Below are 23,286 nucleotides of genomic sequence, written 5' to 3'. Positions count from 1 at the left end.
AAATGACGTCGTTCAGGTTCTGCGCAGCTGCTCATAAGATCATAAATGAGTGTGCTGATGTTAATGCACTTTCACGCTGCTGTTCTGATTGGCTGCTGCAGCCCATCTCTCTCTCTCTCTCTGTGTCTGTCTCTGTCTCTCGCCCCTCCTCCGCTGGCTCAGCTGGTCAGGCGGCTGTTTGAGTGTTTAGCAGCGGTGCAGGAGGAGGTAAGATGCCGTGTGTCGTCTGTTTGTGGATACATGCGTGCTTGAATGACGTCGTGAAGGTCTCGTGTGTTTGTGACGGTTATTGTAGTGTTTCTGCGGCTCTGCATGAGCAGGATGATGAAGGTCTTCGGCGTGCTTTGTTTGTCCTCTATATCAGCTCAACACGAGCGTCTCGCAGCTTGAATTCGTTCTCCATTGTTCAGTGTTGTACGCCGCGTTCCTGTAAGCACTGATGGTTTTCTCGCTGAGTCACGCTGATGCTGCAGACGCTCGTGTTGAGCTGCATTGCTTTATTGATTCATTTGATTGTCTCCTGGTGTGAGTGTTTAAAGAGATGCTTCCTCATTCTGAACATGAAATGACATTTTTCAAGACTGTTAAGATCCTAAAAGGACAAAAGCTCCATACATCGTAATTTGGTCCATACCAGGGTTATTATTGTAAACTAAGACCATAAAAAACATTGTCATTACTTGGAAAAACATTTACTGAAATAAAATCATTTTAAGCTTTATGTAATTTTAAGTTTTTAACGTTTGTCATTTTTTACATTTAAAAAAAAAATTCTATTTAGATTAAATTAATTTTATTTTAGTTTTAGCACTCATTTTAGTACTTGAATTTAAACTGTATTTCACGCAACATTTTTAATTTAGTTTAACTTAATATTAAAATAACAAATTAAATTTGAAATAGAAATTGATCAAAAAAAAATTAATTTATTTAAAAAAACTATATTACAAGTTATTTCATATAACATTTTCATTTTAATGTTGAAGTTTTAGTTGTGTTTTTGTCCTTTTTTAATTTTTATTTTTAAATAAATTTAAAATAAAATAACATAAAACATAATTTACTTCAAAAAGTTGCCAAGGCTACTTTTCTTAAAAAGTAAAGTATGAAACTAAAAAGTAAAATATAATAAAATCTAATTTAAACAAATATTAACAAAAACTATATTATATATTTAAATTTTTAGTAGTTTTTGTCAATTTTAGGTCGTTGGTGTGTGTTTGTGATTAATCCGATTAAAAAAAATTAATCTGTTGAAAAAAAATAATAATTTAAATATAAAATATAATCTAGTTTAAATCTAATTCAACTAAATGAAAAATGTTTTCTTGGCAACTAGCTGAAATAAAATAATTTTTATTTTGTTATGTTTAATTTTTTTTGCCAGTGAACGTTTATTTCATGTAATAAAAATGTTTTTTTTAAGTGGCTTTAGTTTTAGTGTTTAAATAACCCTGCTGTGAAGGCAGCCGTAATCCCATTCATTTTGTCATCGTGATGTGAGTGTAAAGCGGTTCCAGTGACGGATCTGTGTGTGTTTCTGTCAGGATTCGGAGGCTGTGGAGATCATGCTGGGAGTTTGTTCCAGCGGCCTCCTCATCTACAGAGATAAACTGCGCATCAATCGCTTCGCCTGGCCCAAAATACTCAAGATCTCCTACAAGAGGAACAACTTCTACATCAAGGTCCGGCCGGGAGAGGTGAGCTGGAGTCTCGTGCCCTTCTTCAGATCCACTGCTGTTTAGTGGTGTGCGATATATATCGTCTGCTTCATATATATATATATATACATATATATATATTCACTGCATGATTCAGTCTAACAAAATGCATTTAGAATGATCACAAATTCAAGATATGGGGACAGAAAATGTATATATTCATATTAGGGATGCATCGATCCGATACTCAGGATCGGTATCGGCTCCGATACGGTCATTTTATCGGCCAAATCCGATATTGTGCGTATACTATTCTGTGTTATTGTTGAGCCCCACGAAAGGCACAAAAACATTATAAAGCACCATAAAGTTTTCGTACACAATATTTCAAGTGTTCTAAAGCTGTTGCATAGTTTAATCTGAGGTGCAGATGAATATTTAATTTGTTAAATTCAAGTTCAGGTAAACTCTTCTCTCCGCTGCGTCTGTCTGTCATCCTCCATTCAGCGTCAAACTGCGTGTTCGGTTACTACAGTCACACTCTCCGAGAGCGCACAGTAACTGAGGTCTAAAACTGTTGAAAGAAAAGGCACAATAAACACTACGCATCAATATCTTTGTATTGAAGCCTTTCGTATTATAATTCTTTTGTGCAATGAAAGATTATTAATAGTCTTTCTTGTTCTGTCCTATCTGTCATATGTTACTGCATTCATTACTGTGCTATAGATTTAAAAGAAATGTCTTTTAATTTTATAGTATATATTTATATATAAATGTATTTGCTTGTTTTTTCATGAATGTATTTTTCAACAATACAAAGAGCAATGTGTACCATTTTACCAGATTTAGTCCTACACTTATTCACTTTTATTTGTAAATAAAAATGTATCACTAGGTTTTATAAAATTATTGTGCACCCATGATTTTTCTTTTGCTGCTAAATTATCCACTAACCTAGTTTATAATAGTATTTTTGTCATAGATTATGATTATATATTTTTTCATTTGTTATTTTTCATTTAAATGAAGTTATCTATATGTAGTAGATTGTGTTTAACACAAAAGAGTGACGATCAGGTCAACACACAGAAGAATAGAAATTCTACATTGATTTAAAAAAAACAAAAACTCCGCTGGTATCGGATTGGATCGGTATCGGCAGATACTCAAAATTTTCGGGATTGGATCGGTTCTGAAAAAATGGTATCGTTGCATCCCTAATTTATATAATTTCATGTAGTTAATCAATATCACAGAGAGTGATGTTTTTATCTCCAAAAATGACCATGATTACAAACGTAATATTGATTTTTTTTTTTTTTTTTACAATAGTTCAATAAACAAGAAGTTAATTAAGCATAAGACTTACGTTTTAGACACTATATTGCCTGTTTTTGCTCTATTTCGACAACAAAAATAATTCCAAACACAGCCACGGCACTGTTTTGCGTCTCTGAGCAACATGACGGTGATTCGTTCTTGAATGAATCAACTGTTTAAATGATTCGGTTCAGTCGCAATGACTCACTTATTAACAGTGACTTGCTGCCACCTGCTGGCGGTTTTAATTTCACATTTAAAGTTTCTTTTTATTATTTAAATAATTGCAAATAACAATATTCAACATTTAGTGTTTAATATATCAAAACATTAATAATGCATTTGTAACTTCAGGTTAAATGCATTCATGTCCTGCACTAAACAGTAGTGAGTGAACACATATAAACACCTCTTCAGACGCAGCTTCTGTGTTTCCTCTGCATTGCAAAGATTCATTTTATTGACACTGATTTAATTAGCTCGGTAACAGCCCAAATGTCTTATTATTCTAATTCACTGAATGTAATAATTTGACTCAAAAGGTAATGCACGCTTTTAGAAAAATGGCTTTATAAAGGTAAAAATGCCCATTAAAGGTAAAAATCGATTTAAACTTATTGGAAAAGATTAATTTCTATCAGTGTGAACTGACCAACACACAGAATATGAAGCATATCTGTCCACGGCAGTCCTTAAGATACCAGCACAATAACACACTCGGCAAAATATCGTCTAATTATCATTATCGAAAAAATCCCAGAAAACACTGAGATATTATTTTTTGTCAATATCGCACAGCCCTACTGCTGTTTGTCTGAATGAGTCTAAGATGCTTGGCTCTCTGTCCTCACTCAGCTGGAACAGTTCGAGAGCACCATCGGATTCAAGCTCCCCAATCACAAAGCAGCAAAGAGACTCTGGAAAGTTTGTGTGGAGCATCACACCTTCTTCAGGTCAGACAGACTCCATGCTTTCCTTTAATTAAATGTTTTTGTTTTATATTTTAATCATATATACTTTAAATGTTGTTTTTGTATTTGAATGGGTTATTTCTATTTTGTACTTGGTGCGTTTTATTGTTTTGTATTTGATTCTTTCTTGTTTGTAAAGCACTTTGAGCTGCATTAACTCGTTTGGAAAAGTGCTATATAAATAAACATTTGCTTGCTTGCTGTAGTGTTTATCATTTTTATTTATTTATAATATTTATAATTTCGATTAAAATTAAAAGGGAAGATATAAGAAATAAAAATGTATTATATCTTCCCTTTTGATTTTAACTTTTGTGTTTTAGTCGTTTTTTAATATCTGTTTAGTTTTTACTAATTTTTTATTTCCGTTTGTCATTTTACTGCTTCAGTTTAAATTAAACTAAAGTTTAGTGTTATTTTAGTATCATTGAGTTACTAATATGATTTTTATTAGTATTTTGAGTTTATATATTTTCATATTTTCCCTGTTGATTTAAATTTTAGTAATCTGAAATTGTTTTTGTCATTTTATTATTTTTTTAAATATGTATATTTAGTTTTTATTCATTTTATGTCATTTTAGTATTTCAAACAAAAGTTTAGTGTTATTTTAGTATCATTGAGATAATTGTTTTATCAATTATAAAATAGTTTTATAATTATTTTAAGTTAGCTTTTATTTTTATTATATTATTTTATTTTTATATTTTCTGCTTTAATGTTTGAGTAATTTAGTGTTTTGTCATATGTCTATATAGTTTTTATTTTTATTTTTATAAAAATAATACATTTTATTTTTATTTCAGTTTTAGTTATTTTATTTCATAAAGTTAAATTAAATGAATATTAAAAATGTTGCTTTGGCAACTAGCTAAAATAAAATATTTTAATTTTTTTATATTTTATTTTGTTTCAGTTTGCCATAATGTTCTGTAAATATTTTAGTTTCTTAAGTGTTGTTATCATTAATAAAAAATAAATAAATAAATAAGAATCTTTCTTCTTTTTGATGTTTTTTTTAATTATTATTATTATTTTTTTTGTAAACCAAATCGCTGTGGTATAAACATAAATGTTGTGTCATCATGAAAACCACATAATTCGTTTTATGCGCTTGAAAATGTGAAAGGTGTGTAACTGCCATTAAAAGCATCAGATTTATTTTGCGTAAGTGAAATGTTTAAATGTTAGCGATCACTAACTAGCGGTCTGATTCTTGTGTCCTGATAGGCTGGTTTCTCCTGAAGCTCCTCCCAAGCGCTTCCTGTCGTTGGGCTCAAAGTTCCGTTACAGCGGACGAACGCAAGCACAGACACGTCGCGCAAGCTCTCAGATCGCTCGCGCCGCACCGCAGTTCCAGCGACGACACACTGTCACAGCCAGCATGGACAGCAGTGCGTAACGCCGCTAACTCACACTAACCTGCTAGTCAAGTTATTTAGTAAAAACCTCATTTATAAAGCCGTGCCTGAAATGAGCCTGCAAGTCTGTATGTCGTAAATGCATCCTTCTTTATAAATCACAATTAATGTACACTTGAAATATATATATATATACACACACACACACACACACACACTTGTTTCACTATCCTTGTGGGGACATTCATAGGCGTAATGGTTTTTATACTGTACTTACTGTATGTGCTATTGCCCTACACCTAAACCTACCCCTTACAGGAGACTGTCTGCATTTTTAGATTTTCAAAAAACTTAATTCTGTGTGATTTATTAGCTTGTTTAACTGTGACACGAGTCCCCATGAGTCTGTGTGTATTCAGGTTTAAGTCCCCACCTGAATAGAAAAACAAGTACACAGACACACGCACACACACAAATAATATGTATATATATATATATATATGTATGTGTGTGTGTGTGATATATATATATATATATATATATATATATATATATATACAGGTGCATCTCAAAAATGTGAATATCATGAAAAGTTTTTTTCTTAACTTATTTCAAAAAGTGAAACTTTCATATATTCTAGATTCATTACATGTAAAGTAAAACATTTCAACACTTTTTCAAAAGAAACTATGTATATGTGTGTATTATTATATATAGTATTAATTATTTAAATTATTCATTAAGTACTTATCAGTGATGCACAGAATTTTGCTAAATATAGTTGGTACATTTATTAATTAATTAAATTTATTATTGATTATTATTAGCATCATTATATGTTATATATAATATTAATTATTTAATATTAAGTATTATTTAATTTAGTATTATTAGTATTAAATATTAAGTATTTATTGGTGATTCACTGAATTTTACTAAATATATGGACTAAATTACATATTCATTATATTTTTACTTAACCTGATGTCTTTATTATTAAAAATATGTTTGAATAAATCAATGTTTTTTTTTTTTTTTTTTTTTTTTACAGCTGCCAGTTTATTTTCAAACACAAATTGGAGTAAAACATAATTCTGTTATTAAAAAATGACATCATAACTGTGCAATTCAAATGTTTGTACAACTCTGTTTTTATTTGAGTTTTGATTATTAAATACATTTGATTTAAGTTAATAAATAATTAAATAAAATTTTCAGTTTCCACCCAAAATATTCATTTTGGTGCATCACTAGTATTTATATAATTAATTAATTAATTAATTGTAGTGACATAATTATAACAAAGCAGTTATATTGCTCATTTGATGTATAATAATATCAATGCATATAGTGATTTCTTTCTTTTATTTATATATATATAAATACTGGTGTACATATATATGTACTGGTGTATAAGGTACATTTTCAGTTTCTGCATATATAAATACCGATTTGTTCTTCCGTTTTGATGTAGGATGAATTCTGTGAAGCTTAGGATCAAATGTAGCTGTTTTATGAGGATTGTCTCTGTGTTTTTCTGAATGATCGTAACAATGTATCTGTGTGATCAGTGACGGTTAACCATGACGACGGGAAGAACGCCAAACCTGCTGTCGCTACAGATGACCTCATCGCCACGGAAACGCCGGAGAAGAAAGCAGAGGAGATGAACTCAGTGGAGGAGGAGAATAAAACCAACAGCGACGAATCAGAACAAGCCCCGCCCACCTCCGTCACCAAGGTAACCGTCAAATGAATGACAGTTCAGTACCTGATGGTCACTGATGATCAGCAGATCTGCGGTTATGGGGTTTGTTTCAGCGTTCATGCTTCTACTATTACAAATACTATGACCAGGACACTATGAAATCATATTTTTTCCCCTCCAAATCTGTTTTATTTTTTCTCAAATTATTACATTTCTATGAATTTTTACAGTCAAAAAGGATGTCTAATTTAAGTTCAATTCATAAAACTTTTTACAATTTGATAATATATAATGTAATAATTTATTACAATTTCAGCAATAATAAATGAGCTGAAACTACTAATGTGTAGAATTGCGGTTATAGGTGAGTGCAGCAGTAGTTCTGATCAGTGATGTTTATCAAACTGTTGTTTCTGTCCTTTGCTAACCAGCTTTCTTACTCTTCTCTTGACCACACATTTTTGTTTCAAACATGCATACTTTTTTTTCATGCATGCGTGTTTTCCCCACACCGTTTTCTCCCTCCATCGTCATCAGTCGTGTCCGTACTCCTCGGATCCGTTGGGATCTGAGCTCTCCCTCCCGTCTTCTCCCGTCTCGTCCACTAAAGTGCGCAGGAGACGCAGGGAAAGCAGCCGCAAGCGCGCCGCCTCCGTCAGTCCGGCCAAAACCACGGCGGGCTGCCGGCGCCGTCAGGCCCAAGCGGACCGTAAAGCGGCTCTGCTGGAGGAACAAGCGCTGCTTCTGTCCGCTCGCAAGCAGAGACTGAACCAGAGGCGAGGAGGAACGCTGTTCTCCTTCTCGCTGCACCTGCCCGATCTGCCCTCACTGCTGGATGAGGACGGTTACCTGAGCTTCCCCGACCTCACCGAGCTGCGCTTTCTGCCCGAGAGCCTGCATCACTTCATGCCCATCAAATCCCCCTCGCTCATCCCCTGCTTCCTCTTCATCTTCTTCTTCTTGCTCTCCACCTCGTTCTCGGTGCCGTACGCCCTCACGCTCTCCTTCCCGCTGGCGCTGTGTCTCTGCTATCTGGAGCCCAAGGCGGCGTCGCTCGGCTCGTCTCTGGCGCAGGGCTTCCAGGACAGTTCAGACGACGAGGTGTGTGTGTGTGTGTGTGTGCGCTTGATCCGGCGCCGTGTTTGGACTTTCATCAGTCTAATGAGCTCAGAGAGTGTGTTTCATCTGTTCGTTCTCATTCACCACATCCCGTGGCGTTATTGTCATCGTTATTGTTTGGAAAACGCTTAAGATCTCATTTCCACTGACGCCTTCCACAACTAGGGTGCAAAAACTGTATTTATTATAAGATATGTTATGAGAAGGGCTGGGCAATTATGTCAAAAAATAATTGCAAGTTGTTGTTTTGTTTTGTTTCACAATTTCAATTTTTGTTTGTTTGTTTATTTATTTATTTTTCTTACATTTAACTAGTCAACTTAAAAACGTATCTACAACATGATCCAAGTAACGTTTTTTTATTAACCATGTAGTTATAATCACGAATATATATTATGATGTATTATAACAATTATATTATTATACGGAAGATTTGTTTATTTAGTAATCATTAATTTAATATTTACATCAATAATATGTTATACATTTATTATATAAAATATTATATTATATACACTGCCGCTCAAAAGTTTGGGATCAGTAAGATTTTTAATGGAGGCTCTTCTGCTCATCAAGGCTGTATTTATTCGATCAAAAATACAGAAAAAACTGCAATATTGTGAAATCTTATTGCAATTTCTAATATTGGTTTCCTATTTTAATATATTTTAAAATAAAATTTATTTCTGTGATGTGCAGCTGTATTTTCAGCATCATTACTCCAGTCTTCAGTGTCACATGATCTTCAGAAATCATTCTAATATGTAATAAACAGTGTTGAAACTGTGCTGCTTCATATTGTTTTTTGGAACATGTGATACTTTTTTCTTTGATTCTTTGATGAATACAAAGTTAAAAAGAACAGCATTTGTTCAAAATAGAAATATTTTCTAACAATATAAGTCTTTACTATGACATTTATTCATTTAACACATCCCTCCTGAATTAAAAAAAAAAACATTTACTGATCCTAAACTTTTGAATAGCATTGCATATTGTAACACAAAATTAATTTTTTAAATAAATGCTGTTCTTTTTAACTTTTTATTAATCTAAGAATCCTAAAAAAAAATATCACAGGTCCCCAAAAAAATATGAGGGAGCACAACGGTTTCCAACATTGATTATAAATCAACATATTAGAATAATTTCTGAAGGATCATGTGACACTGAAGACTAGAGTAATGCTGCTGGAAATTCAGCTGTACATCACAGAAATAAATTATATTTTAAAGTATATTAAAATAGAAAATTGTTATTTTAAATTGCAATAATATTTCACAAAATAACATTTTTTTTCTGTATTTTTGATCAAATAGATACAGCCTTGATGAGCAGAAAGTAAACAAAAACTTTTATTTTGGATGCGATTAATCGCGATTAATCATTTGACAGCACTATTGTGGTTACAAATAAATAGTAATTGAATTTATGTTCATGCGACACTATAGCGCCACCTATCTGTGGAAAGTGCCTGTTGTTGTTTGTGCAACTCATCTTTACAAGTTGTTAGGATGTTTATCTGTGTCTGGATGACACTTGGTTCATTTGCTTTTGTCTGATGCATGTTTTTCGTCTTGCATAAAGCATCCGGTCAAACCTCCATCTGTGGAAAATGCCTGTTATGGTCTGTTATAGTCTGAAAAACGTTCAGCGTTTGTTGTCAGAATGTATGAAGAACCATCATCAGGATTTTGTGATCAAACTTCTACATGCTCTTCTCATGCATCACGTCAGGTTCATGTTCTCATCATCTGTGTTGCATCATGAAAAGCAGACCTTCCTTCATGTTGAGTCACATCCTCATATGATCTTCATGGAGAACCATCTACCTCTCGTCTATAATGATCTGAATAACGCAAAGTCTGATCGGGGAATTTTTTCCTTTATTGCTGCGATCTGTCGGGACGTTCTTTGCTTAAACAGACAGACAGCGATCAAACCGACTTCACTTGTGAAGACGACACTTCGGCGACTGAGGTGTGTAGTTTAGTGCACTTTTATTCTCAATAGCTTGTGTTTTTGTGCTTTTAATGAGTGTATAACATGTTTCACGTCCTCTCTTTCAACTTATTACTCGTTATAGTCTGACTTTGAGGACAACTTTGACACGAGGACACAGGTATCGAGAATCTATGGTGTTTTGAGAAGGCAGAAACCAGTTTAAGGTGGTTTGATGGTCTTATATGGGTTTTATTTTGAGCTGGTCAGGCTGAGAAACCAACTAAACCAGCAAAGACCAGCAAACATCCGTAGGCTGGTTTGAAGCCAAGAATCATCCATCATCATCATCATCATCATGTTTTTGCATTTGTTTTCAGTTTTTACTTGTAAAATGTTGTAACCAGGTGCAGAAACCGTTCTGATGTGGATTTGGTTGCTGAAAGGGTTTTAATTTTTTAATCTAATTAATTACATGGTGCGCTGATTAACTAATTGCAAAAAATTATCACATGAATTTTGGCTGAGAAATTACCTTCCAAAAGATGATCTAAAATCATTCTGTTAAATGAGAAAAGCATTGAATAGACATTGAGTCATTGAATCATTCACTCAACCGATTCGTTCAAACAGCTCATTCATTCAGAAACGAAGCAAGTGACTGTCTTTATGATTGAGTTACTGACTCACTCAATTTGTTCAAAACTGCGGATAAAATTAACAGTCCTAGTTTAATTTGTTTTCCTTATTTTTTTTAAAAATAATTTCCTAAAATCGATTAAAGAAGAAAATGTGTTCGTCAAGCACAGTACTCTCATGTTGGAGGGCTGTCAACTGATTAAATTTTTTAATCCAAGTGATTCATTTTTATCTAATTATTTACATGATGTGCTGATTAATTATTCGCAAATTAATCACACATAAATTTTGGCTGAGAAATTACCCTCCAAAAAATAATTTAAGATCATTCTGTTAAAATGATAAAAGCATAGACATTACAAAAAAGTAGCTTTAGAAGGAAATATTGTGATTCAGCATTGCATAAATAATGATAATAAATGCTTAATAATGTTGTTTTATGAATCTTGGAAGAAAAAAAAAAAATGATACTCTAAATATGAGGTGAGGTAGCAGCACTGCCTTAATGAGTGAGTCACTGAATCATTCACTCAACCGATTCATTCAGAAACGAAGCAAGTGACTGTCTTCATGAATGAGTCACTGAATCATTGACTCACTCGATTTGTTCAAAACTGAATAAATTTACAGTCCTCGTTTGAATTTTTTCCCTATTTTTCTCTTTCTCTAGTATAGCTTCATAAAACGGATTAAAGGAGAGAATGTGTTTGTCAAGCACAGTAATCTCATGTTGGAGGTTTGTGACGCATGAGGTGACGTGTGTTTGGGGTTAATTACTCATATGATCAGCATATAAACCGGTTAATATTTAGAACTGCTGTGAGTCTAACAACACTTGATGTGGTTTTTAATCAATTCAAGTTTCACAGAAATTCAAGTTTTAAGCAGCTTCACAGAAAATGCTTGTTTCAGAGTTACAGTTAACATAGTTCTTATTCTTATTTTGTTCTTAGTGTTTCAAGCCCTTGCATGAGTTAAACCAGTGATATTTCCAGATTGTGTTTGTGTTTAACATAAAACATTCACGCAGCAATGAAAAGTCAATGACATTCGTTTGGAATCTTCTTATGCCCCGCCCCATTTGGTCCCACCCTGTGCTGTGATTGGTGGGTCAGGCGACAGACACGCCCACAGAACTAATGCAGCATCAGCTGAGCGTCAGTGAGCTGAAGAGGTCGTTTCTGGAGATGCGCTGTGAAGCGTCTGGAGTGAACGAGTGGGACAGGAGACTGTTCTCGTCTCTGATTAAACCTGTACACTCACAGGAAGTAAGACGTGTGCTTTAGACCGGCCTGTACATGAGATTTGAGTGACACAGATGTTCATTTAACAACAGAAACAGATAAAGCTGCACTTTCACCCTCTGGTGTTGTTTGGTCATTTTTGACCGAAAACTAATTACGTTTTGATTTTTTTTTTTTAAATCATCAGAATGGTACGAAACTTGGTAAAGCTTTTGGCACTTGCTATGTGAACACACACACACACACACACACACACACACATGGACAGGGTTTAAAAAGGTTAAATGGATTTGAAATAAATAGTCACACTTGGATTGCTTGTGGTCCAAAATTAAAATGAATTGAAGTGAATTTCATCAAGTAGAAATATATTTGAATATAATCTGAATATATTTCAGATTAAGTTTTAAAATAGTATTTTTGTGTGATTTCATGATAATAACTTCAACATTTATAACTTTAACTTTTAGTTTCACTTTTTTCACTTCAGCAATAATCTAAGTCTCTTCTTTAAAAAAAAAAAACTTAAGTTTGCACTCCAAAGCTTTCAATATTTACAACTGTGTAAGTTGGAAATTTCATTTTTAGGTCCATTCTCAAAAATTGGTTATCAGGTATTAAATGGATCATAACTATTCCATAAATATAATTTAGTACCATAAAATCCCCTAAAAATACAAAATATTATCAAACTAAAATATAGTACATTCGTTTCATTAAAATAAAAAAAAAAGTAAATAAATCTGTCCTTTTTGACGGCTACGCAAACAACACCAGTGGCTTAAAGGGATAGTTAACCAAGAAATTAATTCTGTCATCATTTACTCGCCTTCATGATGATGTTTTACCTGTAGGACACAAATGGAAATTGTTGTTTTGTTCAATGCAAAAACACTATCATAACGGTTCCAGCTGCTTGTGTTATGATACTGTGATGCTGATATTTTTGGAGTTTGTCAAATTGAAACGAGCTGGAAACTATGGTTTTAAAATGACATGAGGGTGAGTAAATATCATCAGATTTAGTTTAGTTCTAAACTCCCTTCACTTGAGTAACTGAGCTCTTTATTAGCAGTGTTTTGAAGACTAACTCGGCTGGTGAACCGGCTTGTGTGAGGCTTGTTGCTCATAATGGACTGTTATGTTGTTTAACCCAATAAAACCCAATCTCCTAACTGCTGGATATGAAGCGTTTGTCAGATTCCTAAGCCGTTTACTTCTCTTGAGTGTGTGTTTGTTTGTTGTGAATTGTGGTTTTTAGTTCAGTTCGAAGCATTGTTTTGTTTGTTTACGGTCATCCTCTGTGTTTACCATCATGGCACTGATGATTATTCTGCATGATCACTCGTTTTTGATTTATTCACGCCACCAGCCACTGACACAAGTAGCTTCTTTAACTAACCCTTCTCTCTGATGTTTATCTGTTGTGTCTGTAGATGTCAGAGGAGGTCAAAGCCGAAGCTGAAGATGTTCCAGTGAAGCCGGAGCATGTGGCTGATGGTGTGGAGGTAAGATATTACCGTTTACTACATTATTCACACATGTTAAGGCTGTTCATTACAACAACATTATTATTATTATTATTATTAAAATAATGAGAATCACTATTGAGAATAAGAATTTCAAGCGTACTCAAAAATACAAGAAACCTAGAACAAACACATCTTATTGGTGCTCATATGTAGGGCCCTATGCGACGCAGAAAACAGAATTTACAGAGAATATAAAAACAGAATTACTATATAGTATTATAGTATTACTACCAATAATACAATTATTATTAAAACATTATTTGTTAAGAAATATGTTCCAGGAAAAATATTTATTTAGCAGAAAAACCACACAACAGTATTTCTGAAAAAAATAAAATGTATATATATATATTTTTTTTTTTTATATATATATTTAAAAGTCGATTAATTAGAGATGCTTTTGATTATTACAGTTTAATTAAATTATTAAAAAGGAATCCATAAAAATAATGGAAAACACAGTATTTGTTAAATAAAACTGAATTTGGGAGGGGGGGGGGCATATTTCATAGGGCCTTAAAATGTAATTTTTTTTTTACTTTTAATAAATTGCTGTTAATTGTGTAAATTTCATGGTTTCAATTAATGTTTTTGATTAATAAAAAAAATATTTTACTATTAAAACAGCCTAGAAAAATTAAAAAGAAAAAACGTAATTTGGGAAAAAATAAAATGGATTTCATAGGGTCCTATATGCTTAGTCTTCTCTAGGGAAAAATATGTTTTTGTTTCTTTTTTCGGATTTTGAGGTGTAATATAACCTCAATCACCCTAAATGTACTGAATTCAAACCTCTTTCTATTTCTGTCTGGAAAAATGAAACTGATTTAGTTAGACATGGTGTTGTGTGGCTTTGAGCTTATTTACCGCGGTGCCAGAGAATCGTGGGAACTTCTGCAGGAATCCAACTTTTGCCATAATCTGGAAAGCCCTCGACTCTCTCCTTCACAGTAAACACGTTTCCCACCGCGAGCTTTACGAACCCTCCGCGTCTTCCTTGAGCAGCGTTATCTGAGTCTGCAAACTCAGAGGAGACTCCCGTCTGACTGCGAGATGCTCTTTAGGGTCGCTTTAATCTGTCTGGGAAACGTCTCGGAGATTAATAAGATGAAATCTAGCATAACTCGTATCTCCTTTTGCTGCGAGAGCTTTGGATCTGTTGATCCTCTGTGTGTGTTTCACAGGTGGATTGACTCCATCGCTTTCTTAAAGAACAGCTGCTGCTGGTTTATGTTTGTCAGTGTTTGTGATTTTTTATTTTTTTTTAATAAACGATCCATTAGAGGCTGATTTAGGGCTTTGACTCTTTTCCAGAGCGAGCGGTCGTTTGATTTCTTGATGTATTTGACGTTCTCTTATCATAGATCATATTACCGCTGTTCTTCTAGTAAATCTACAAATTTATGTTGTTTTCTCAAGCTTGAAATAGCGGCTGTGAGAGACTCAATTATGAAAGAAAAACACACAAGGGTCGTATATCTCACGGCCGCTGGACAGAGATCAGATCATACAGTAGAGACGCTTCTGGAATCAAACTAAAACTGGATTATAGGGATCTTGTCAAGACCAGCCAGAGAAACCTGGAGCGTTTGTCCATCAGATACGGCAGCTTAGCTGAAGCTTACATTCACATGCAGGTAGTGTGAATAAATCAACGGGTGGATTAACCCGTGTGAGAGAGAGTTCACGCTCACATTAATATTGCATGGATTTCCAGTGAGCTTTTTATTACTGTAGTACAGTAGAGAGATGCAGGAACGTTAGAAAGGGAGAATCAGATCAGGACGTCCCTTAAGACAGCAGCTTTTAGCTTCTTTTTTTTTTTTTTAATGAAATGAATCCGGGTTATTATTGGTAACCAAAACTGAAACCTTAAACATTTTTATTGCTGTGTTTTTATTATTATATTTAAGCTAGTTGCCAAGGTAACATTTCCCATTTTAGTTTAGCTCAAAACTAGAAAGGAAAACTTAATTATAGACATTAATAGAACTAATACAAATTACAAAGACACAACAAAATTAATTACTAAAACTTAAAATGAAAACAGAAAATATAAAATGAAATCAAATGCAAAGTATTCATAAATACTGTAATAGTATAGAAATGGTGTAGTATAAAATACTAAAATAGCACTGAAATCTATATTTTAGGTCAATATTTTTTTCTGTAATATTTTGCATAAAACTAAACTAAAATTACTAATAATATTACTAATATTACTAATACTGATAATATATAAGTTTGCAGCTAAATAGAGCAATTTTTCAGACATTGTATAGGTTCTCTATTTGATTTGGTTATATATTTAGACATTATCAAAGACTACTACTAACCATGTGTTGTTTTTTTTAAGTGTTAGTCACACTAGTTTGTATATATGTATATAAATATATTTTGGGTATAAATTTGTACCCAGAAGTTGCTTAAATCTGGCAAAATATCCCAAAACCTCCTTTTAGGGACATCCTTGTTTGGAAAAAAAAAAGGCATAAAAATAAAGTAAATAAAGCTTTGAGGCTGATTTGTAAGTAGTATAAACAGATGGTTTGATGATTTTTCGTATTTCCCATTAATTTCCTATTGGCAGTCATGTTTGAGAGCTAGACACACGAGTGTGACTTTATTGTTTTTAGGACTTTGCCTTTTTGAATTGTGTTCATGATATTGATGTGTTTACGTAGCCAGTGCGAAAAAAGTCACCAAGTTAACGCCATTCTGTTGGTAACGAAGCTAATATGCTGATGTTGTGTTGACGCAGGCAGGTGGTTTTTCTTTCTGTCCCAGAGTTCAGTTGTTCCGCAGGTACAGGTGCGCTGCGAGACAGCGCTGCAGAGACCAGAAGAGACCTCTACTGGTGAAAAAGAGAAGTATATGAAGGCCCTGAATGAGGCCATCACGATTGGGAGACGCTCCACATGGGCTTCAAGTGGAGAAGAAGAAGCATTGGACAGCAGAAGCCGTGAAGGTGTGCAAGATGCTGCAAATGAAGACCTGCTCCAAATATGGGATCAGAAACACCAAAGTATTGAGGTTGAAGATGAAATCAAGGAAACTGCAATGGAAACTCCATCTGAAAGAGAAGAGACCAGCTCACAAACCCAAGAGATTCCTGCTGGAGACCAAGAAGATGAAGACATTCTCCAAATCTGGGATCAGAAATGTCAAAGTATTGAGGATGCAGAAGAAATCAAGGAACCTGCAATAGAAGAAACCAGCTCAGAAACCCACGAGATTCCTGCTGGAACCCAAGAAGTGATGTGCAATGAAGAAGATGACGAAGATACGCTCCAAATATTGGATCAGCAACACCAAAGTATTGAGTCTGAAGATGAAAATAAGGAACCTGCATTGGAAAGTCCATCTGAGGGAGACGAAACCTACTTAGAAACCCAAGAGATTCCTGCTGGAAACCAAGAAGATGAAGACATTGTCCAAATCTGGGATCAGAAACACCAAATTATTGAGGATGAAGATGAAATAAAGGAAACTGCAATAGAAGAAACCAGCTCAGAAACCCAAGAGATTCCTGCTGGAAACCAAGAAGTGATGTGCAATGAAGAAGATGACGAAGATGCGCTCCAAATATTGGATCAGCAACACCAAAGTATTGAGTCTGAAGATGAAAATAAGGAAACTGCAATAGAAGAAACCAGCTCAGAAATCCAAGAGATTCCTGTTGGAACCCAAGAAGTGATGTGCCATGAAGAAGATGAAGACATGCTCCAAATCTTGGATCAGAAACACCAAAACATTGAGATTGAAGATGAAAACAAGGAACCTGTATCGGAAATGCCATCTGAAGGAGAAGAAACCAACTTAGAAACCCAAGGAAACCAAGAAGATAAAGACATTCTCCAAACCTGGGATCAGAAATGCCAAAGTATTGAGGATGAAGATGATGAAATCATGGAAACGGCAATGGAAACTCCATTTGAAGGAGAAGAAACCAACTCGGAAACCCAAGAAATTCCTGCAGGAAACCAAGAAGTGCTGTGCCATGAAGAAGACAAAGACATGCTCCAGATGTTGGATCAGAAACACCAAAATATTGAGTTTAAAGATAAAAACAAGGATCCTGCGATGGAAGAAACCACCTCAGAAACCCAACAGCAGGAGAACCATAGCAACATCGAGAGTTTTGATCAAGAACATGTTGAAGAAGTGTTTGCAGACTCGTTTGAACGTTCTCAGCTCTTGTTCTTCAAGGAACCTGTGCGTGAATCCATCAGCATCCAACCTCAAGAGAAGATGATCAACGTTAAAGACGAAGCAGGTTCTTCATGTTCCTATTTGAACGAGCAGCCATGGTTTCAAACTAAAGTGCATGAGCTGGATCCTGGACCAAACGAGGAGAAGGAAGTAGCACAGGAAGTAGCACAGGAAGTGCATGCACACAGTGCTTCTACAGCACCTCATGTGGAGGTAACCAATCCCAGTGTGCACTGGGGTCACCGTGTGACATCAGCACTGACTAATGATGGAAACTCTCTCTTTCTCTCTCTGCTTCACGATTGGAAGTGTTTGAGTCACTGATTAATTACACGACGTCTTCATCTGAACGCTGCATGATCACTGATTTGTTGTTTAACACACTCTATTCGTCACATCTGCATGTCTGGATGAATTTATTCATGAGCAGCTGGACATTTCCATTTTTGCCTGATTTTGACTTCGACAAATGGTTGAATGAGAAATTGATTGTCAAGTCAAGTCCCATTTATTTCTACAGCGCTTTATACAATACAGATCGTTTCAAAGCAGCTTTGCATTAATAAACAGAAAGATATCATCAATAATGAAGCAAATCCTTTCAGCTGCACAGAAGACAATAGAGTTGTCATTCAGATCAGTTCAGGTCTAGTTGTGTTCAAATTCGATAGTGTCAGTGCAGACAAGTTGATAGTATTACTGAATATTGAATTTTAGAGTGAATATCACATGCATTGTAGAAATGCATGATAATAATCTGTCGGTTTTGTCTTTTTCCTGTTGAGTATCTTAAAATGTGTCAGATTACGGAAGTCAAATGTGTTACAACTGAACAGTGTTAGTGTTTGCTGCGAGCGTCCCTCATGATATAAATGAGTAGTTATCTTTATAATGAACTGAAATAAACATTATTGCAACAATCGTTATTGTAAAATTTTAATATAAATTCTTAAATTAATAAGGTCATTAATGAATGTCATGAATTCAATCGATTTGGTATCCTTTTTGATTATTGAAATTTAATTAAACCATTCAAATGAAATCCAGAAATAGTAAAAAAAAAAAATATCTAATTTAAAAAAGCTCACATTTCATAAGACACTAAAAATGGGGAAAAAAGTATTTTTATTTATTTACTTATTTAACCAGGAAGGTCCCGTTGAGATACAATATCTCTTCTAATTAAATTAAATTAATTTATCTTTTAATTTAAAATTATTTTTAATTTTAATAATTGTTTTAATTTAAAAAAACAATAATAAAAATTAAAATAAATATATATATATATATATATATATATATATATATATATATATATATATATAATAAATAATTGCCACATGTAGCAACATATGAATGCATGATGTTGCATTAAAAAAAATCAGTTGGTTTTGTCTTGAATATATTCTAAAATGTGTCGGATTACAGAAGTCAGGTTGCGACTGCGGTTTCTTGTTGAAGAGTTTAGTGTTTGCTGTGGGTCCCTTATCACTTAAACGGAGTAGTTGACTTTATAATGCGCTGAAATATCAACATGCCATCATAAAACGGTTATTCAAGCAGTTCTGGAGTGTTTTCGAGTGATTTTCTGTGTTTGTGAATCAGCAGTCGGAGGAAGCGGTTCAAGACGTTCCTGTGGTTCACACCGAGACCAAGACCATCACGTACGAGTCTTCAGAGGTAACGCGCTCTCAACGCTGTCTGATACAGTCTCTAGTGTGCCGGCGTGTGTGTAACACATCTGTGTGTGTGTGTGTAGGTCAATGCTGATGGCGACTCGGATCCAGGCGTCTTCATGAGCGCTCAGACCATCACATCAGAGAACGACAGCAGCAGCACCACCACACACATCACTAAGGTCAGACGCCTGCTGTTACGAGTCTGTCAGCTTAACGCAGCACACAGACCAAGGGTCTTTTACTTAACTGTATTAAGGTTTGTCAAGCATTACATCCTCCCATCCATTTAAATAGATAGTGATATGATGCTTCATAAGCACTTTGTAGCATTGTTGTCATTATTATTACTATTATTATTAGTTTTAACTTTGATTATGGAAAATGGAGACAGAAATACATTACTGTTGTAAATTACAATCGTACTGTGAAATTGAAAAAAATGAATATGATAATACTGCAATCAAATTTTATGTTACACTACAGGTTATAATATTAGTAATTCTTCACTTTCAAATTTTCAAACCCTTGAGCTTTAAACATTTTAAATATTTAAGCTCGCTCTTTGGTGGAATATTTTGTCCAGAAATATGTGGGTGATTGTGTTTGATTGTGTGTTTGTCAGACGGTGAAGGACGGCATTTCAGAGACTCGCATCGAAAAGAGGATCGTCATCTCAGGAGACGCAGACATCGACCACGATCAGGTGCGCAAAACACACACAAATATACTCTATTTCAAGATTAAAATTTAAATTAAGTTATTGTTTCATTTATCATTCAATTATAAACATATTTTAAAATACTTCTAAAAAGACTGCATGTATTAAGGTTCATCAGCCATAAAGATTTTAAAAAATATTACAAAAAAATTAATAAATAAAACCTGCATTAATTGTTTTAAAGTTTGTCAAGGATAAATATATTTTAAAATTATTTATTAAAAAATCTGTATTAAGTCATTGTCAGGCATAATTTTTTTCAATATTTAAAAAAAACTGCATTAATTGCATTAAGGTTGAAACATTTAAAAAAAATATATTATCAAGCATAAACATATTTTAAAATATAAAAAAAAAAAAAAAAACTGAATTAACTTTACTAAGGTTTGTCAAGCATTACTTCCTTCCATCTTTTTAAATAGACACGTTTTCTATTATTTATAAAAACATGTTCATTTTTGCTTGAATTATTTCTTTAAATTGTATATGATGATGGCCGATTCTTCAGACTATAATCAAATCTTATAATCATTCAGCAGATCTTTATGTATTTAATGCACTTTTATGTTTGCATGGCAATCTTGGGTCTTTAACTGCCTATTGATTGATTGATTGATTGATTGATTGATTGATGGATGGATGGATCTGTGGTCTCTGTCTCCCTCTGCTGGTGGATTGTGGGTCAGGCTCTGGCTCAGGCTATTAAAGAGGCCAAAGAGCAGCACCCAGACATGTCGGTCACTAAAGTAGTGGTTCATAAAGAGACCGAGATCCCTGCTGCTGACGGTGACGCGTGAATCTCGCAGGTAAGAGGGTTCGAGCTCTGCTTGCAACCGCCGCCGCCGCTTCCAGCTTCATCATCAGCCTCCTCAAACCACTGCCTGTTCCCAGAATGCCTTTCAGTGCTGACCTCTGACCTCACGCTGTGTCTTGTGTGATGCTCGCAGCTTCATAACCGCATCAGTGACGTGTGTTCAGTGTGTGTGAAGCTTGATGGGAAGGTTTTTGAGCTTGTTGACGTTGCACGTGTTACTGTGTTTCTCTGCTCAGAAAACAGAATATCTTCTGTTGTGTCACGTCTGGGTCATATTTTTCACCCTAAAATCAAAACAAAACAAAAATTACATTTTATTTCAAGTAAAACCTTTTTTTTTTTTTTAAGAACATTAAAATGCCATGTGACATTTTTCATGACAATTAATTCATTATTTTTACCTTAAATTCTGATCACTGTAGTGAAAATATATTATTTATAAAAAAGTTAAATATTATTTATATATATATATATATATATATATATATATATAATATTTTTTTTTTTTTTTTTTTTTAAGATTTCAATAAATGATATTTTTGGGTTAAATGTGTTTAATTGCCATGAACAATATCGCAGTGCAAAAAAAACAAAAACATGAATAATCCTCCTTATAGGCTTCATTTTCTTCATGCTAAATATTTTTATTTTATAAATTTTTTTAAATAATATTTTTAATTGAAGTTGATAATTTTCTTGATATTTATTTATTATTATTTTTTTCCCTGAGGTGGAATATGATCCAGACGTGTTTTGCAGCAGCTTGACCTTGACTCAGATTTGACCTTGTGTTTATGTTGTTTAGGAATAAGATCCAAACTTCCCCTTGAACTCATCAGCTGAGAACCAGCACGTGACCTCTGACCTTTGACCTTTGACCTCAGACGTCATCAACCCACCGGCTTCACCCTCGTCAAACCAAACCCGCGCTGAGATGATGGACTCGAAAACCAAAACGGGGAAAATGAAATTTCCAGGAAAAAATCTTTGCCTTAAAATATCTGATTTCTTCAAATGATTCGAAATAGTAATTTATGCCACTCGGGTTTATTTATAGCGTAGCGTGAGTCTCACAGAAACACGTCCAGGTCAAAATCAAACGGATCCTTGCAGTGAAATTTCAAGCTTTTCAAAACAAACCCAGCTGAATTCAAACTCGTTTCTACTTGAATCACACAAGTATTTTTATTGCAGTTGTTGTTTTTCTGGCACTAACTGATTCTGCATTATTTGTGCAAAACGGCAAAAAATGAGTAAAGAGCAAAAACGTTGTCCACTATTTTAAGGGCTTTTGGTAACTTTGTAAAACAGCGGTTGGTTTGTTTGTTGGAGCGCTTTGGTTCCATACTGAAACTCCCACAGAAATCCCTCCGCCTGACCTTTGACCTCTTCCTATATCTGACCCTGAGAGGGGTCCACTGTTTTTAGAGCGTAACGGGACGGGATTGAACCAGCGAAAAAGAGAGATACATGCAATCGATGTGATTTGTTTTGAGTTTTTATTTTGGAATAAAATATTGTTGAAATCGATATGTTTGTGGTCATTTGAGAATCCGCTCATGCAGCTGCGAGATATCAAAAATAATGTTTTGTTGTCATGTGTCTTTATAACGAGATCATGTAGACAACATTGTGATTAATGTGATTATGCTCATAATTAGGGTCTAATCACGATAAATACAGCTAGTTTCAGTTGCTCTTTTTAATATTTCAAATATACTTTTGCTGTAATAAAAAAGCTGCTAATTATTAAACTTTTTATTTACAGAAACTAGGAGTGGCAATGTATTAATTCAATATTTTTTTCCAAAACTCTTGAGAGTTGAATGTTTCTCAATGAATTTAAATGATTTTCCAGTTGTTTATTATTAGAGGACAAGTTTGTTGTTTGTTCAAAAACACTAATTTCTTATCAATTTCTAGCTGATCAAATATTCTAGAGCCTGGAAAACTTTATTCATTTCCAGCGTCCTGCTTCTGAAATAAGGATTTATTGAAATAAAATATACGTCAGTTTGCGTGTTTTGAAGTGTTTGGTCTTGTTTTAAATAGTTTTAAGCTTCTTGTCAGTGTTATTTTAGTATCATTGAGATATGGTTTTTGTGTTTTTGTCATTATAATTTTTTAATAGGCCTATATACTTTGTATTAATTTTCATTTCAGTTTTAGTTTTTTAGTGTCTTTTGCAACTTGCTAAAATAAATGTTTTTGTTTGTTTGTTTGTTTTTTCAGTCAAAAATCAAACTTGATTAAGTGCCAAAGGCAAATGTTGCATTATATCCAAATATTTATACATTTTTAAATCAACTTAACTTCCCGTATGTTCTCTAATCTCAATGCAAGAAGAGGAATATTTCTGTGCAG

The 23,286-nt window shown here is 33.9% G+C and overlaps 1 protein-coding gene across 9 annotated transcripts in view; it reads left to right on the top strand.

The window, feature by feature from the left end:
• The window catches only part of epb41l3b (erythrocyte membrane protein band 4.1-like 3b), a 49,059-nt gene extending 26,607 nt beyond the window's left edge, over positions 1–22,452 (top strand). For 4 of the 9 annotated variants that reach the window (XM_058744497.1, XM_058744469.1, XM_058744450.1 and 1 more), the window contains exons 9-22: positions 1,548–1,700; positions 3,840–3,937; positions 5,186–5,349; positions 6,888–7,057; positions 7,562–8,125; positions 10,070–10,123; positions 10,230–10,265; positions 13,404–13,475; positions 16,287–17,924; positions 19,317–19,391; positions 19,471–19,569; positions 20,013–20,093; positions 20,795–20,914; positions 21,728–22,452. In XM_058744497.1, coding sequence (XP_058600480.1) covers positions 1,548–1,700; positions 3,840–3,937; positions 5,186–5,349; positions 6,888–7,057; positions 7,562–8,125; positions 10,070–10,123; positions 10,230–10,265; positions 13,404–13,475; positions 16,287–17,924; positions 19,317–19,391; positions 19,471–19,569; positions 20,013–20,093; positions 20,795–20,905 — 3,315 coding nt within the window. In that variant the 3' untranslated portion in view covers positions 20,906–20,914; positions 21,728–22,452. Of the gene's footprint in view, positions 1–1,547; positions 1,701–3,839; positions 3,938–5,185; positions 5,350–6,887; positions 7,058–7,561; positions 8,126–10,069; positions 10,124–10,229; positions 10,266–11,393; positions 11,460–11,838; positions 11,992–13,403; positions 13,476–16,286; positions 17,925–19,316; positions 19,392–19,470; positions 19,570–20,012; positions 20,094–20,794; positions 20,915–21,727 lie in introns of all 9 variants that reach the window. The other 5 variants (XM_058744479.1, XM_058744488.1, XM_058744522.1 and 2 more) reach the window with 5 other exon arrangements.
• Positions 22,453–23,286: the final 834 nt, after the last annotated feature.

The sequence above is a fragment of the Onychostoma macrolepis genome, chromosome 02 (genome assembly GCF_012432095.1).
Source record: "Onychostoma macrolepis isolate SWU-2019 chromosome 02, ASM1243209v1, whole genome shotgun sequence".
NCBI lineage: Eukaryota > Metazoa > Chordata > Actinopteri > Cypriniformes > Cyprinidae > Onychostoma > Onychostoma macrolepis.
Note: the sequence above shows the minus strand (reverse complement) of the source record. Positions and strands in the feature narration are given on the sequence as shown.